Raw genomic sequence first — 18,219 nt, 5'->3', positions numbered from 1 at the left:
ATTTTACTCCTTATATTTATCCATGATGATGATGATCATGATGATATCTTTATTTCATTCACTCAAACGTCAGTCAACTGTCTAGCACTAGAGTGCTCCTATACCACTTTCACATTTATTACCTCATTTAATCCTCATATCAATTCTGGAACAAGCAGGACAATAATATTATATCCGTTTTTATAAACAGTTTAAGAGAGATTAAGTAATTTCACTGCATTGTGGAGTTATCAAGGTTTGGTGCTCAGAATAGTATCCAGACTGCCTAACCCCAGCACACAATGTTTTCTGTGATGTCCTTACGAAAATAATTTGAGTTTTGATATTGCACATACCTCAGTTGGAATTTCCTCTCATAGCTAGCTAGGTGAATGTGATTTAGGTAAACTTTAAAACTCTCCTTGAGCTTCAGTTTCCTCATCAGCAAAATGGAGATAATAAATAACATATATAAACCACCTGGCACAGTTCCCAGTGCAGCCTAAGTTTTTAATAAGTAGTTACAGAGAGGATGTTAGTTGGTGCAACACAGACGTTCCATAAATGCAGGTTTCTCCCTTTGCAGCCAGATCACATCAAGGTTCATTGCAAGTGAGACTTTCACTAAATGCAGATTGACAGAGTAAAACATATTTACAAATTAAGTTGAGCAATTACTACTAATAACATTTATCGAGCACCTACTATGTTCCACACACTGCCTATTCTAAAATGCATGACATGTAAAATGCATTACTATTATTATCTTCGTTTTACTTATTAAGAAACTGAGTCACAGATGGGTTAAGTAACTCCCAAGATCACACAGCAAAGAGTGCAGGAGCTGGGATTTGAACCAGTTAATCTTGTTCCAGAATCCTCCAAGTATAGGTCAGTTCCAATATCAATACTATATCCAAATTATATACAAAAATATGCCAAAAACATGCAAAAATAATCCAAGCCTACATAAGAGGATGCCCTGCTTTATTTTATACTTCTGTAATAATCAGTTTCTATCACTCAAGTAGCTAAACTTAAAAAAAAAAATTACCAATGTCTTGACATAAGGCATAAAGTTGCTCCTGAGAACCACCAGATTGACATCTATTTTTTTAACCATCAACTATCAATCAAAATGTCTTTAAATATTATGATAAAGGAGAGAAAAGTTTCCCTCAGGTAAATCAGGATGGGATTATACCACTTCCTTGCTCAAAAATCTCCAATGCCTTCATTTTTCTTACAGAATCAAGTTCAGATTCTTTAGCCTGTCACTGAGGATACTCCAAAATCTGCCAGCATTTAGTTTTCGTTTTATCTCCCGCTACTCACAGCCTGAAGTCTCCACTCTTCTTCTAATATTACTTTCAAGTTCTTATCTCCACAACTTTTCTCTAGTTATTCCTATATCCAGACTGTCACCTTGCCTCTCTCTTGTCCCTACCTATTCCCAAGTTGCACACAGTCTACACAATCGGCAGCATTTCTGTGAGTTACCCTCACTTTCACTATCTTCAAGGGGTCCTTTTCTCTCAACTCTGGGAGCACACTGACTACTCCAGTCACTTGTTGTTAATCCTCACATTGACTGAGCACCTATGTTGTTCCAGGTGCTCTATATGTACATTTGTATTTACTCCTTACAAAGCCTGGTATGTACATCACTGCCTTCATTTCCCTTAGGAAGAAATCAAAGCTGAGAGATTTAACTTGCCAGAGGTAGCTAGTTACTGAGAAGTGAATTGGATAATCAAATCAAAATGGTCTAAAGCCAGAGATAGTATTTTTCTCAAAAGTTTCCAAAACAGAACCTAGATTTTACCTTTTAAGCCAACCTGATTAATTTCTCATGGTACTATCTTGAGAATAACTGCAAGGATATACTAGGGTGCAGCAGGACTAAGTGCCGTGGTCCATTAGTGGAGTCCTCAGTGGGTGTGGGAAAGGCGGCAGGCATGCAGAGTGGGGAGTGCATCCAGGGCTGACTTACAGAAGGAGAACATGTTGACATAGAGTTAGGTTTCTTCCCCCCGGGCTTCCTTGTAGCCATTTCCCAACTCAGCTACTCTTCAGTCATCTCTAACACTCTTCTTCCTTGCTGTCTCCCACTACTGAGTCTTTAAAAGCCAGACACTCATTTTCCAGACTCGCTTACAGCTAGGGGTTGCTGTGTGCTCTCCTTCTTGCCACCAAGATACAAAGCGATAACTGCCAGTACCTTCATGAGCACCATGAAAATGTTTTCCTCTAGGAAAAGAGAGACAGATAAGAAGAATGCCCTCCTCCACAAACCCCCATCCTTTTTTTCCCATTATCATCCTTGCGTTTTGTTTTGGACACTGACTTGTGAAAATATGATGACTAGGCATGGCAGCCATCTTGTAATCATGAGGGGAGACTTTGGCAACATGATAAAAATGGTCAAGAGGTCCCCTATGGCCTTGTTGGACCACCAAACCTTCCCTGATACAGCTCAGCTCCAGCCTTCTGTGGTATAAACAATATGCCTCCATGGTTTAATCTACTGTGAGTTGAGTCTTCTTCTCCTTGCAGTCCACAGCATCCTAAAGCAGATGCACCATCAAATGGACAACAGCAATAACTTCCTACATGCTCTGCCCAATTTGTCAACGTAGATACAGCTCAGAACGAGGAAGTCACTGACTCTTTAAGTGACGCTTTTAAAAAGCTGTAGAAGCAAAAGGCCCATAAATCTTGGAAGCCTTAACTTTTCACTGTTAGATCCAGATTCTTCCAAAAATTCCTGGTGAACTCAGAGTCTAAAGTTTATACAGTAAGGCAGGAGGAGGAGCATTCAACCTAACAGCTGTTTTCTCACTGTACACAGGGAAGATAAAAATAGTTCCTATAGAGGATTGGAAATGAAGAACAAGAAAATAGATGTTCATGTTGGGGTCTGACTTCTGGATGCCCTCTTCTGCAGGTCTGACCCATTGACAGGGTATTGGATAGAATAGGCTTGGGAATGTGAACACAGAAAGGGCTTGTACCACAGTTTTTGCCTGGAATGCAGAGAGAAGACAGCCATGCAAAGTGCCTCGCATCAACATAGGTGGACTGCTATAGATTAGTAATAGCATAGCAAGACCAACCCATCTCAGACCTTGGAAGAGATTCAAAAATTTCCCAACCGTTCCCCAGAAGGGGCCCAGAAGACAACTGAGAATTAAGAGCTGGAGTGCAGGGCTTCCCTGGTGGCGCAGTGGTTGAGAGTCCGCCTGCCAATGCAGGCGACACGGGTTCGTGCCCCGGTCTGGGAAGATCCCACATGCCGCGGAGCGGCTGGGCCCGTGAGCCATGGCCGCTGAGCCTGCGTGTCCGGAGCCTGTGCTCCGCAATGGGAGAGGCCACAACAGTGAGAGGCCCGCGTACCGCAAAAAAAAAAAAAGAGCTGGAGTGCAGTCAGGGATCCATGAGCTCATAGCAGATGCAAAAAGTGATGACATCAGAGACTTGGGAAGAAAAAGTAGAAAGAGAACAATTCAGAGATTGAGTTTTAAATGAGTTACCTGAAAATTAAAAGACTAGAAAAATGATGCTTTTTTTTCTACTATAGAACAGAAATGGTATTTCATGAACTAAGTTGATTTCTGTAATAAAGTTTCATTTTTCCCATCTGAGTTGGTATTATAAATTTTAAACTTTTAGCAGACAATTTGACATCCCTGGAATACAATATGTTAGGAATCATCTATCTGAGATAACAGCGATTTTCCCAAAGATTCACCAGCAGCAGCCCCATTGCCATGATGTCTGACTCTGATTTGTCTAAGCCAGAGGACTATTGACTTGTGTTTCCTTCTGACCCAGGGGAAAAGACCCAAGTTGAGGATCCCGAGGTGCAGAAATCCTACAAGCTAAGAAGTTATAAGCATGAATTTTATTTCACAACTGCAAAGAGGAGGCACAAGCCCACCAGATGAAGATGGCGTGATCAGCCTTTCCACCTCTCACCACAGAGCACTTCCACGCTCAAGAATGGACCTTGTTCACAGGAAGCATCACTCAACTGGATCTGTCTCTGATACCAGCTTCTTGGGGAGACCTGCCTGTTGTGAGTGACATTTCATTGCTAACACACAGGCTTCTTAGTTCACTGTGAATGATGTTTTATGCCATTCAGCATTCTAAAGAACCCAGAAAGAGAATGTTCAACTTACAGACCCAAGTCAGATACCACAAGAGAGCTTAGAGCAACCACCTAGGCCACTGCAGAATATCAGAATGATCGTGGATGTGGAATCAGACTACCTGGGTCAAATCCCTGTTCCATAACCTCCTCTGTGTATTACTCTTTCCTCAATTTCCTCATTTGTGAAGTGTGAAGGCTAAAATCTATCTCAGCATGTTTTTCTGAAGATTAAAAGAAGTAATAGGTATAAAGCGCTCAATTCCACTGACTCATAAAAGAAATGTAACAAATATCAGTTTCTTTTTCTCCCTTCTTTTGTTATTTCGTGCTCTAAATTTTACCTTGTTCTGAGTTTAAGCACAATGTGTTTACGCTAAGGTTTAACAACTGTGGTGACTTCATCCTTTAGTCAATCTAATTAATGTCAGCATTAGCTGTACCCAGTAGCCACTGTAGATAATAAAAGGACCATTAAACTCTCAGGTACACACCTGTAATCCACTTAAATAGCTAGAGATGGCTCCACTGATACTCATTCAACAGATGTTCACTCTGTAACAAACGTGTGCCAATCTCATCCACAAGGCCAGAGAATAGAAAAGGGGATAGTCCAGGCTCTGTAACACATGGCAGAGATAAAACAGGGTGATACAGGACTAAGATGAAAGATATCAAACTCAAAACCAAGACTTAGAAGCAAGGAGGCTGTATCAGACTGTTTCAGTAATTCAGGTGGGAGATGATGGTGGCCTGAAGTAAAATTAGCATGGTAGAGATGGAGAGAAATAGATAGTTTCCGTAAAGCATCACAGGGGAGCATTGGCAGACTTTGATCATTGAACAGATGTAAATAGCAGGTGGAATAGGGGAGGTAAACATGACAACATGACACAGTCTATTAATTCTAATTCAGGGCCTGGGCCGGGGAGACACCTAGGTGATTTGGGAGATACAAAGAGAAGAAGCCACTTTCCTGACTTCTACAAAATTTATAATATATTTAAGGAAATAAGACATAGCCCCCTTTTCCCTTCTCCCCTAATTTATTATTTTATTTTTTAAAGGGCCCTATTCGGTTATCAGGAAAGAAAAAGGTAGTGAAAATGCAAAGGGGTGGGGCATCTGGGAAGAAGTTTTGGGAAGCCTCAAGGAAATCCCATTGAAACCTCCACATAACCATTTTTGTCTTACAGAGAAAGTGGATGAGAAGAACAGCTTGTGTCATTTACTTTTGAGCAAGGTACCCCAAAGCCTAGGGGGCCCTAGTTTCATTTATCTAAAGAGGAAGGGAAGGGGCTTCCCTGGTGGTCCAGTGGTTAAGACTCTGGCACATCCACTGTGGGGGGCCACATCCACTGTTTGATCCCTAGTCGGGGAACTAAGATTCCACATGCTGTGCTGCGTGGCCAAAAAAATTCATTATGCTGTACACCTTAAACCCATATAGGGCTGTATGTCAATTACATCTCACTAAAATTGGAGAAAAAAAGAATTTGAGAAAGAAACCACAAAACATAAAAAAAAATCTGAAGAATGCTAATAATACTGTATAAGTTGGAGTCGAGTAACATACATGAAACTTTAGTGTTGTTTACAGTAAGATGGGTTACTTGTTAAACAAGAGAATCCTACACTGAAGTTCAGTCAATCCAGGTTATCCCTGACAGACTGCTTCTCCTCTTGTGGGGTTTTAAAGTGTAAAGCATTTCATAAAGAGAGCAGGTCTATGTTCATTATGAATCAAATTGGATTTGTTACTGCCTTAAGCAGTAGAGGGCGATATGATAGCGGTGATGGTATGTAATTTCAAAGGTTAGGTCATAAAACGCCATTTAGCTGTAACTTATTTGTAAGCATGCTCACTTTGGGATCCCTGAGCCGCTATGCAAGATGTTCAATTATCCTCGGGTTGCCAGGCTCTGAGGAAGTCATATGAAATGACTCTGTGTCATGACTCTCTGGTCAACAGTCCCAACTGAGCTCAGCATAGAGACATCCCAGCTAGAGTGCCAAACATATGAGTATAAAGTTCTCAAAAATATTCCAACATTCTGTCATTTAAATTACGCAAAGTTTTCAAGTTCTCCTAGGGAGGCCCCAGACATCACAGAGTAATGACAAACCATTCCTGCTATGACTTGTCCAAATTCCTGATTCCCAGAATCTGTAAGCCCAATAAGTGGTTGTTGATTTGTGCCACTAAGTTTTGCAGTGGTTTGTGACACAACAATATACAATCAGAACATCTCCAGACTTTTAGGCAAGAATAAACTATGTGATTAAAGTCTTAGGTATTTACAAAGTGTTGTTCCACATTGTTATGCTTTTGATTGTGCTTAGTGTTTGATATACTTTTTGGCCAACCCAATAGAATGCATTCTAAGGACAAAAGTCAAGTAAAGTAGGACGATAACAGCTCAAGAAATTTCTACTAAGTATAATCGAAGTTTGAACCACAGCAGAATATGCATCAAAACAGCCCACAAATCTCCTTTTTTTAAGGCTCTTACTAATTAAAGTTCTCAAGAAAATATCTTAGTGCAGTGATTCTCACATTTTGATATGTATCAGAATCATCTGATAAATAGTTAAAATATAGAGGCCCAGGCCGTTACCTACTTAATGTGTCTGAGTCTCTCTATTCTTCATTAACTCTCCAAGTGATTCTGAAACACATTAATGCTTGAGAATCATTGATGCAGTGTTATGGAAAGTAAGTAAAGTGCAGAAAGTAGGTAGGACGGCAACATTTCCTGCCTCTCTACCCGCGGCATGTAGGAAAATTTTGAGGAGAGGTTCAGCTGAAGGCAAAGTGAGTATCCTTTTTCAGCTTTTCTCAGACAGTTTCTGAACAGTTTCTTAATTGCAGTGTCTTCTTCCTCTGACTTGAGTGAAAACCCCATACCCACATATACATTGCCAATCTGAAAGTTATGTGGCCATGCACACAGGCTAACCAATTTACTTGCCAATTAAATGTGTAGGGGTGGGTCATTTATTGTCAACAGACAGAAAACCTTCAGGCCTAACCACTTTGTTTAACTCAGTACTTCTCAACTTTGACTGCACATTAGAATCACCTGCAGAACTTTTTAAACTCCCCATTGCCCAACCTGTACCCCAGGCTATTAAGACAAAATCTGGAGGCGAATCACAGGAAACGTTATGTATAAGGCTCCCCATGTGATTCTATCCAAGGTTGAAATTCTATCCAAGGTTGAATTCTAACACAAATTCTCACAAATGAGGCTGATTCATCCTGACTTAAGAGAAAAATCTGTAACTCTAAGGTTACTTTTTCTATTAAGATACTCTTATAATTTGGTATCAGATTAAGTAGTTTAAAATATGAGAAAATGTGCAGGAAGTCCCAGAGATCTGATTGTCTGGATTCCTGCCCTCTCCTTGCAGTCCTCAGTCTAAATGACACAATGTTAATATAAATCTGCTCTTTACAGGAAGAAAGCATCTACCACATTAGTATATGGAAATAGAAAGGCTGTATAGACTACATCCCTTTCTAAGATGATAAAGCAATAAACAACAACAACACATATAGAAACCATAATACGTGAATAAGTCTTTCAACTCAATAAGAAGACAAATAACCCAATTTTTTGTATGGGCAAAAGATTTCAATAGACATTGCACCATAGAAGGTATCCAAATGACTGATAAGAACGTGAAAAGGTGCTCACTACAATTAGCTATTAGGGAAATGCAAATCCAACCCACATAAGATAACAGTTTATACCAACTAGATAGCAATAGTCAGAAAGACATATAATAATAAGTGGAGGTCATAATGTGGAGAAACTAGAATCCTCATACATTGCTGGTGGGAATATAAAATGGTACATCCATCTTAGAAAACAGTTTGGTAGTTTCTTAAAAATTAAACACACCACAACCAAATGGGATTTATCCCAGCTATGCCAGGCTTGTTCAACATTCTAAAATCAATTAATGTGATCCATTACATCAACATGCTAAAAAAAAAAACAAACAAAAAAAACACATCATCATATCAATAGATGCAGAAAAGACATTTGATAAAATCCAACACCCATTCATGATTAAAGACCTTCAGCTGCCTAAGATAGAGGGGAACTTCCTCAACTTGATAAATAATATCTACAAAAAATCTGTAGCTGGCATCATACTAAGTGGTGAGACACTCAAAGCTTTCTGACTAAGATCAGGAACAAAGCAAGGATGTCTTCTCTCACAATTCTTTGCCACATATTTCTGGAAGTCCTAGCTAATATGATATGACAAGACAAGAAAAGAAAATTTATATAGATTGGGAAGAAGAAATAAAATTGTCTTTGTTCACAGATGATATATTGCCTATGTATACAGAAAATCTGAAAGAATAGACCTCCCCCCACCCAAAAAAAGAAAGAAAAACCCTCCTGGAACAAATAAGCAATTATAGCAAGGTTGCATGATAAAAGGTTAATAGGTTACTATATGAAAGTCAATTACTTTCAATTGTCAAAATTACTTTCAATTGTCAATTACTTTCAAAGTCAATTACTGTATACCAGCAATGACAAGCGGAATTTGAAATTTAAAATATAATACCATTTACATTAGCCCACCACCCCAATTACTTAGGTACAAATCTAACAAAATATATACAAGGTATAAATGAAAAAAGTACCAAACTCTGTTGAATTAAATAAAAAAAGAACTGAATAAATGGAGATACATTTCATGTTCATGGATAGAAACAATATTGTCAAGATGTCAGTTATTCCCAGCATGACCTAGAGGTATAATGCAATCAAAACAAAAAACCAAGAAGTTATTTTGTGGATATCAACAAACTGGTTGTAAAGTTTATAAGGAGAGGCAAATGACCCAATATAACCAACACAGTATTGAAGGAGAAGGACAATGTTGAAAGGCTGATTTTCCTGACTTTAAGACTTACTATAAAGCTGCAATAATTCAAGACAGTATGGTATTGGCAAAAAAAAAAAAAAAATAGACAAATAGATGAATGCAACTGAATAGAGAACCCAGAAACAGACCCACATAAATGTAGTCAAAAGATCTTTGACAAAGGAGCAAAGGCAGTACAATGGAGCAATGACAGTCTTTTCAACAAATGCTGCTGGAACAATTAGACATTCACATGCCAAATAAATAAATAAATAAATAAATAAATAAATAAATAAATAATCAGTCTAGGCAAAGACCTTACACCCTTCACAAAACTTAACTCAAAATGGATCATAGACCTAATGTAAAATACAAAATTATAAAACTCTTAGAAGATAACATAGGAGAAAATCTAGATGACGTTAGGTATGGTGATAACTTTTTAGATAAAATACCAAAGGCATAATCCAGGAAAAAGTTATGAATAATCTGGACTTCATTAAAGTTAAAAACTTCTGCTCTGCAAAATACATTATCAAGAGAATGAAAAGACAAGTCACAACTGGGAGAAAATATTTGCAAAAACCACATCAGATAAAGGACTGTTATCCAAAACATACAAAGAACTCTTGTAATTTAACAATAAGAAAACAAACAACTCACTTAAAAAAATAGGCCCGAGACTTCCGGGAAGATGGCGGAAGAGTAAAACGCGGAGATTACCTTCCTCCACACAGATACACCAGAAATACATCTACACGTGGAACAACTCCTACAGACACCTACTGAAGGCTAGCAGAAGACCTCAGACCTCCCAAAAGACAAGAAACCCCCCACGTACCTGGGTAGACCAAAAGAAAAAAGAATAAAGAGACAAAAGGATAGGGACGGGACCTGCACCAGTGGGAGGGAGCTGTGAAGGAGGAAAGCTTTCCATACACTAGAAGCCCCTTCGCGGGCGGAGACTGCGGGTGGCGGAGGGGAAAAGCTTCGGAGCCGCGGAGGAGAGCACAGCAACAGGTGTGCACAAGGCAAAGCGCAGAGATTACCGCACAGATAATCAGGGCCGACCGGCACTCACCAGCTTGAGAGGCTTGTCTGCTCGCTCTCCGGGGCAGGCGGGGCTGGGAGCTGAGGCTCGGGCTTCGGTCGGAGCGCCAGGAGAGGACTGGGGTTGGTGGCGTGAACACAGCCTGCAGGGGGTTAGTGCACCACGGCTGGCCGGGAGGGAGTCCGGAGAAAAGTCTGGACCTGCCAAAGAGGCAAGAGACTTTTTCTTCCCTCTTTGTTTCCTCGTGCGCGAGGAGAGGGGATTAAGAGCGCCGCTTAAAGGAGCTCCAGAGACGGGCGCGAGCCGCGGCTAAAAGCACAGACCCCCCAGAGACGGGCATGAGATGGCTGCTGCTGCCGCCACCAAGAAGCCTGTGCGCGAGCACAGGTTACTATCCACACCCCCCTTCCAGGGAGCCTGTGCGGCCCGCCACTGCCAGGGTCCTGGGATCCAGGGACAACTCACCCGGGAGAACGCATGGCGCGCCTCAGGCTGGTGCAACGTCCTTCCGGCCTCTGCCGCCGCAGGCTCGCCCCGCCCTCCGTGCCCTTCCCTCCCCCACGGCGTGAGTGAGCCAGAGCCTCCAATCAGCGGCTCCTTTAACCCCGTCCTGTCTGAGCGAAGAACAGACGCCCTCTGGCGACCTACACGCAGAGGCGGGGCCAAATCCAAAGCTGAGCCCCTGGGAGCTGTGAGAACAAAGAAGAGAAAGGGAAATCTCTTCCAGCAGCCTCAGGTGCAGCGGATTAAAGCTCCACAATCAACTTGATGTACCCTGCATCTGTGGAATACCTGAATAGAAAACGAATCATCCCAAATTGAGGAGGTGGACTTTAAGAGCAAGATTTATGATTTTTTTCCCCTTTTCCTCTTTTTGTGAGTGTGTATGCATATGCTTCTGTGTGAGATTTTGTCTGTATAGCTTGGCTTCCACTATTTGTCCTAGGGTTATATCCATCCGTTTTTTTTGTTTTATTTTACTTTTTTTCTTAATAATTATTTTTTTATTTTAATAACGTTATTATATTTTATCTTATTTTATTTTACTTTATCTTCTTTCTTTCTTTCCTTCCTTCCCTCCTTCCTCCCTCCCTCCCTCCTTTCTTTCTTCCTACACAACCCACTGAACCAACCTTAGCCACTGGGGACAGACACCAAAAACAATGGGAACTACGAACCTGCAGCCTGCAAAAAGGAGACACCAAACAGAGGAAGATAAGCAAAATGAGAAGACAGAAAAACACACAGCAGATGAAGGAGCAAGATAAAAACCCACCAGACCTAACAAATGAGGAAATAGGCAGTCTACCTGAAAAAGAATTCAGAATAATGATAGTAAAGATGATCCAAAATCTTGGAAATAGAATGGACAAAATGCAAGAAACATTTAACAAGGACCTAGAAGAACTACAGATGAAACAAACAACAATGAACAACACAATAAATGAAATTAAAAATACTGTAGATGGGATCAATAGCAGAATAACTGAGGCAGAAGAACGGATAAGTGACCTGGAAGTAAAATAGTGGAAGTAACTACTGCAGAGCAGAATAAAGAAAAAAGAATGAAAAGAACTGAGGACAGTCTCAGAGACCTCTGGGACAACATTAAACGCACCAACATTCGAATTATAGGGGTTCCAGAAGAAGAAGAGAAAAAGAAAGGGACTAAGAAAATATTTGAAGGGATTATAGTTGAAAACTTCCCTAATATGAGAAAGGCAATAGTTAAAGTCCAGGAAGCACAGAGTCCCATACAGGATAAATCCAAGGAGAAATACGGCAAGACACATATTAATCCAACTGTCAAAAATTAAATACAAAGAAAACATATTAAAAGCAGCAAGGGAAAAACAACAAATAACACCCAAGGGAATCCTCATAAGGTTAACAGCTGATCTTTCAGCAGAAACTCTGCAAGCCAGAAGGGACTGCCAGGACATATTGAAAGTGATGAAGGAGAAAAACCTGCAACCAAGATTACTCTACCCAGCAAGGATCTCATTCAGATTTGATGGAGAAATTAAAACCTTTACAGACAAGCAAAAGCTGAGAGAGTTCCGCACCACCAAACCAGCTCTACAACAACTGCTAAAGGAACTTCTCTAGGCAAGAAACGCAAGAGAAGGAAAAGACCTACAATAATGAACCCAAAACAATTAAGAAAATGGGAATAGGAACATGCATATCGATAATTACCTTAAATGTAAATGGACTAAATGCTCCCACCAAAAGACACAGATTGGCTGCATGGATACAAAAACAATACCCATATATTTGCTGTCTACAAGAGACCCACTTCAGACCTAGAGACACGTACAGACTGAAAGTAAGGGGATGGAAAAAAGATATTTCATGCAAATGGAAACCAAAAGAAAGCTGGAGTAGCAGTTCTCATATCAGACAAAATAGACTTTAAAATAAAGACTATTAGAAGAGACAAAGAAGGACACTACATAATGATCAAGGGATCGATCCAAGAAGAAGATATAACAATTGTAAATATTTATGCACCCAACATAGGAGCACCTCAATACATAAGGCAAATACTAACAGCCATAAAAGGGGAAATCGACAGTAACACATTCATAGTAGGGGACTCTAACACCCCACTTTCACCAATGGACCGATCATCCAAAATGAAAATAAATAAGGAAACACAAGCTTTAAATGATACATTAAACAAGATGGACTTAATTGATATTTATAGGACATTCCATCCAAAAACAACAGAATACACATTTTTCTCAAGTGCTTGAGAATGAAATATCATTCTCCAGGATAGATCATATCTTGGGTCACAAGTCAAGCCTTGGTAAATTTAAGAAAATTGAAATTGTTTCAAGTATCTTTTCTGACCACAACGCTATGAAATAGATAACAATTACAGGAAAAGATCTGTAAAAAAATACAAACACATGAAGGCTAAACAATACACTACTTAATAACGAAGTGATCACTGAAGAAATCAAAGAGGAAATAAAAAAATACCTAGAAACAAATGACAATGGAAACACGATGACCCAATAACCCCAGGTTATTCCAATGTGCAACCAGGACTGAGAACCCCACCGTGGTGAGCAGTCAGCATGTAAAATACAGGGCTTTGAGGGGGCTCCAAGTTTCTACAGGGAATGTAGAGGTTTGAGGTTCACTTCATTGCAATCTGTCAGCAAACCATTTACTAAGGCTTGTGTTAGGGAGGTGGCATGGTGGGGAATGGTGCACTGCCTCTAGTGATATACTGGGCAGAGACCAGTCCTCTCAAAACAGAGTAGAGTCAATGTGAGCGTACCTGTCAGGCTCTGCCATGAGCCAGCCCCCAGCACTGTTGGATATTCAAGGCAAAGATTCTCTACTGCACCATCACAACATGCTGGGTTTGTGGGTATTCTTGTTTTTGGGTAATAGCTAATTAATAAAGTCAAAGTACTGGCATTTTCCAATGATTTACGTTTTTTTGTTAAATTTAAAAAGTTTCAAGGTTATCCTTGTAACAACACCACACTCACACACCTGCACTCTGATGGGTTCATTCATTCAACAGATATCTGTTTAATGCCTATCATACGTGTGCCAAGCACCGTGCTACATGTTAAAGATAAAGCAGTCAACCCAACAGCTGTGGAGCTTATCATCTATCAGAGAGCAGAGATATTTAAATAAAGTATTAAACTGAGATGAGCAATATGATGGGCAAAGTAAAGGCTACCAAGAGGTCACAAAGCAACAAGCTCTTGGAGGTTCAGGGAAGCTCTTTCCTGCCATGAGACTTGACTGGTAAGTGTTGAGTGAAAGAGCAAGGGATGATGTTACAACTAAGGATGAGGAATTGCCCCAAACGAGGTGCCTATTCCCAAAGCTGTAGAAAGTCACTATCCCTGAAGGAAATGAATTGTAACAGTTATTAGCTATCATAATATTGTGACACAGTTTACTTCCCTACAGATTTGGGGCAATTCATCAAAATCTCAGTAAACACAGGAGAGAATGTTCTAGGCATGTGAATACCATTTTTATATGCATCATGTTAGAGAACAACAGAATTGATTCTGGAAATATATCAAAAGGTATGGGCTTCCCTGGTGGCGCAGTGGTTGAGAGTCCACCTGCCGATGCAGGGGACGCGGGTTCGTGCCCCGGTCCGGGAAGATCCCACATGCCATGGAGCGGCTGGGCCCGTGAGCCACGGCCGCTGAGTCTGCGCGTCCGAAGCCTGTGCTGCGCAACGGGAGAGGCCACAACAGTGAGATGCCCGCGTACCGCAAAAAAAAAAAAAAAAAAAAAAAAAAAAAATGGTAATCACATTCATGTTATGCCTAAACGCCAATGGATGCATTTCAATCCCTCACCAATTCCACTCATGCTCCTCCACCCAACATCATTCAGTTCATCCTTCTCATGACACCATGAGTTTTGGCATGCTTCTCTGGGAGAGTGCTTCTCAAACTCTAGCAGGCTTCAGAATCACCTGGAGGGTTTTTTAAAATACAAATTCCTTAGCCCCACCCCTAGAGATTTTGATTCAGTGGGTATTGGGTGGGGCCTCAGAATTTGCATTTCTAGCAAGCTTCCAGGTAACGATGTAGATGATCCCAGTCCTTAGGTCACACCACGAGTATCACTGGTCCTTGAAAGAAAATCCCAACTAAATTCACAGTCACCTGAGACCCTGCTCCATTCTTTAGCTCTGACTACAATATCCACAGAAGCTTCTGAAGACAGATGCAGACTTGGAATCTGCTATCCCCACATTTTTGCTTTGCAGCCCCTGCAAATGAACTTCCAGAATCAGGTTTCCAGGTGTCAGCTACTGAATATGGTGAATGTGATAGTCCATTATTTGGACTCTGTGTGTGGTAAATTTATATTAGGACTGAGGAGAGCTCCCAATTATTGACCCAATAAAAGGTATTGGGTTGGCCAAAAAGTTCGTTCAGTTTTTCCATGTGTTTCGGAAAAATCCAAACAAACTTTTTGGTCAACCCAATACTTGCCTTAAATGGCAAACGATGAGGGTTTTTTAAATGTATAAAAGTCATATCATCATGTATAAAATATGCTGCTCTGCAGAATGGTGTCAGTAAATGTCTCAAATTATACATTTGTTTTTCTTTCTTTTTGAAAATAGTCTGGTATTCATGTCAAGATCATCTGCCAATCGTATCACCCTCCAAACTAGATCACTTTGGAGCCACGAATGTCAGAAAAAAATCATTATTTATACTCACACATAAATAACTTTTCTAAATACAAAATTCTAGGTACTTGCATCTGATATTATTGTTAACAATCAGATACCTATGTGATGTTTGTTTCTTTGTAAGAGTTCTGCTTTTCCTCTTTAGAAATTTTTAGAATTTTCTTGTCTTCAGTATTCTTAAATTTACTATTATTTGTTTAGACTTTTATGCTCCAGTTTCACACTTGCTGTAGCCTTTCAATTTAAGGCCTTACACCATTCTTTAGCCCTGCGAAATTTTACATTTGCTATAGATTATTCATTCTCGTTGATGTATAGTATTTCATTATATGATTACATAGAAATTTATTTATCCAGTCTACTGTTGATGGGTATGTGAGTAGTTTCTGGTTCCGACCTTCTCAATTGATTTTGTCACCATAAATATTTAGGTTACTTCTGGTTTGTTTCCAAGCAATGCTGCAAAGGCATGTTTGTGCATGTTTCCTGTACACATACATAAACATCTCTCTTGGGTAGCCACAGGTCAAAAACTGATCCAACTGGACCATGAGTGGAAAGAAAACAGCACAACCCAAGGTTCTCTCTCCACCTATTCCTTGTCCATGGCATCTACCATTTTCTCTCTCTTCATCCTGACCACACTATGACTTAACTGACTTCTGTCCTTCCCCAGAAGTTTCTCACAGATTTCATTTTATAAATTTTTATTGAAGTAAAACAGACCTACAAAAAACATGCATGCATTTTATGTGTGTAGTGCAGTGAATTTCCCTAAATTAAATACATGTAAGGAACCCAGATAAAGAGATGGAAATTATAGACCATGTAATTTCAGCTTTACTGGATACTGACAAATTGCTCTTCAAGGTGACCATATCAGCTAACTCTCACACCAGAAGTAAAAATGTACACCCATTTCTTCTCATCTTTGTCGACACTTGGGGTAGTCAGACCCTAGTTTTCACTAAGCCAATGAATAAAAATTCTGTCTTAAGTTGTTTTTCTTATTTAATGGTTAAGCACTTTTTTCGTGTTTGCCAGTCAGAATACTCTTTGCTCATTTTGCTATTGGGTTGTCGTCCTGTTTTCACCCTTTCCCTAAGAGTTCACAGCTCATCCTGTTTTCTGAACAGCTCCCTCCTATTTGCTACCCCTTCAGTACAGACTTAATGTCTTCTCATCTCTATCACACTGCACTCTTCCTAGGCGGGATGGATTATGCTACAACTTTCCCAGGAAATATCATGGGGACTATATTCTTTTATGACCATCACTACCTCTTATACTAGGTGTCGTTAACCAGTGGCTGTGCATATATGGCTCACAGAACATTTTCAGTATAAGTTACCAGGTATCATGCTTGGTTGTAATACAAGCAGCTTAGTCCTTTTGCTTTGCACCTGGCCTGCTCCCCTTACTCATGTTAACTTCATGCCTCAATAGGCCCTTGAGATTTGATGCAAATCAGTGTATGTTACAGTAAAAGCACCTCTGTCTAGGAATTTCTGAAGAAATGAGTTATCATCTCATTTCCATCACCAGCTGTGGGATCTGAGCAAGTCATTTCATGGCGAGAAGCAGTCTCTTCTAGTGTAAAATGAGAACATAAAGATATGTTCCCTGCTTACCTCGCAGAGTTGTTTTGAAGATCAAATAAAAGAACATCAAGGTGATAAGAGTATCTACCAGGCACCAATCCCAGTCGCATCACGAGGGGTCGTGGCTGACTGACAAACATAGACCCCAGGCTTTTCTGAGCACTGCCCTCTGAAAACCTAGAATAGAACCACGGGTGTGAAATACAAATGTGCTCTTTGCCCACATTTACTGAAATAACGTACAGGCTACTAAGTAAATGGCTGGGTGAGGATTTTAAGTCAGAAGGCACCCTCAGCTGAAACAAATGCATCATTATGAGTTGATTTCAGAAATACAAACATGACCTGAATGAATCGACTGTCTGTTGAGTCCAAATTCCTGTATTGTTGAAGCTGGAACAGATGTGTGGCGGTCTGTCCTGGAAGTGAGGAAAAGTACAACTGAGCAGGGAGGCCTGTCCGGGGAACCACGTGGATCGCTGTGAGGGGTTCCTGCCTGTTCTGGGGACCAGGCCCCCTATGCTGGGCTGGAATGTGGGGTGTTGAGCAGCACGTGGTTTCAGGAAGCAGGCAGGGCTCTCTAGTGAGGTGGGCTCCACAGGGCTCTGTGTCTCTGCTCAGCTGAGCTCCAGCAGAAGCTTAGGGAGGCAGGGGAGGTGTAGAGCTGCAGCTGCTGCCCCGCTCTCACGAGAGGGCAGGACTCTGTCCCCGGCAGCAGGCGCAGGGACAGCTGGGCTCAGCCCCACCTCACGGAGGGCAGCCCCAAGTCCAACGGGACTGGGCAGACACTGGATTCTCCCATCCTCTGCACGGAAACAGTGACTTTCACTGCAGTGGTGGAAGGAGAGGAACGGGGCTCCTTCTACTACTCCTTTAAGGTGAGTTTCCTGCCTTTCACTCTGAACACTGATTTTAAGTCATAAGACAAAGTAGAATGTTAGACTGAGTTAAAAGAGTGTAGCCAATATTGTGAATTAGTGTAGTTTATTTTCTTTACTGAAAAGAGTTTAAAACAAAAAAACTGATGATCTAAAGCAATGAATTTTTCATACTGTGCAAGAACCTATATTGTAATTTCTTAAGAATACTTAAGGGGTCTGTTGTTTGTTTTTCTGCTGCTGCTGCAAATGTGTGAATCATGAGTAACATTCATGAGTGGATGACTTTTTAATTTTCCCCTTTTCCTTAGGTGAAAGCACTTTTTAAAAAAAAAAAATTTATTTATTATTTAGGCTGCGCTGGGCCTCAGTTGTGGCATGCGGGACCTTTTTGCGTCATGCATGTGGGATCTAGTTCCCTGACCAGGGAATGAACCCTGGCCCCCTGCATTGGGAGCATG

The 18,219-nt window shown here is 40.6% G+C and overlaps 1 protein-coding gene across 1 annotated transcript in view; it reads left to right on the top strand.

The window, feature by feature from the left end:
* The window catches only part of NPSR1 (neuropeptide S receptor 1), a gene marked incomplete at both ends in the record, with an annotated part of 161,689 nt that overhangs the window by 5,663 nt on the left and 137,807 nt on the right, over positions 1-18,219 (top strand). The window contains 1 exon segment of the mRNA XM_082661700.1: positions 17,574-17,758. Coding sequence (XP_082517826.1) covers positions 17,574-17,758 — 185 coding nt within the window.

This window comes from Grampus griseus (assembly GCF_964374135.1).
Source record: "Grampus griseus genome assembly, chromosome: 9".
Taxonomy (NCBI): domain Eukaryota; kingdom Metazoa; phylum Chordata; class Mammalia; order Artiodactyla; family Delphinidae; genus Grampus; species Grampus griseus.
Note: the sequence above shows the minus strand (reverse complement) of the source record. Positions and strands in the feature narration are given on the sequence as shown.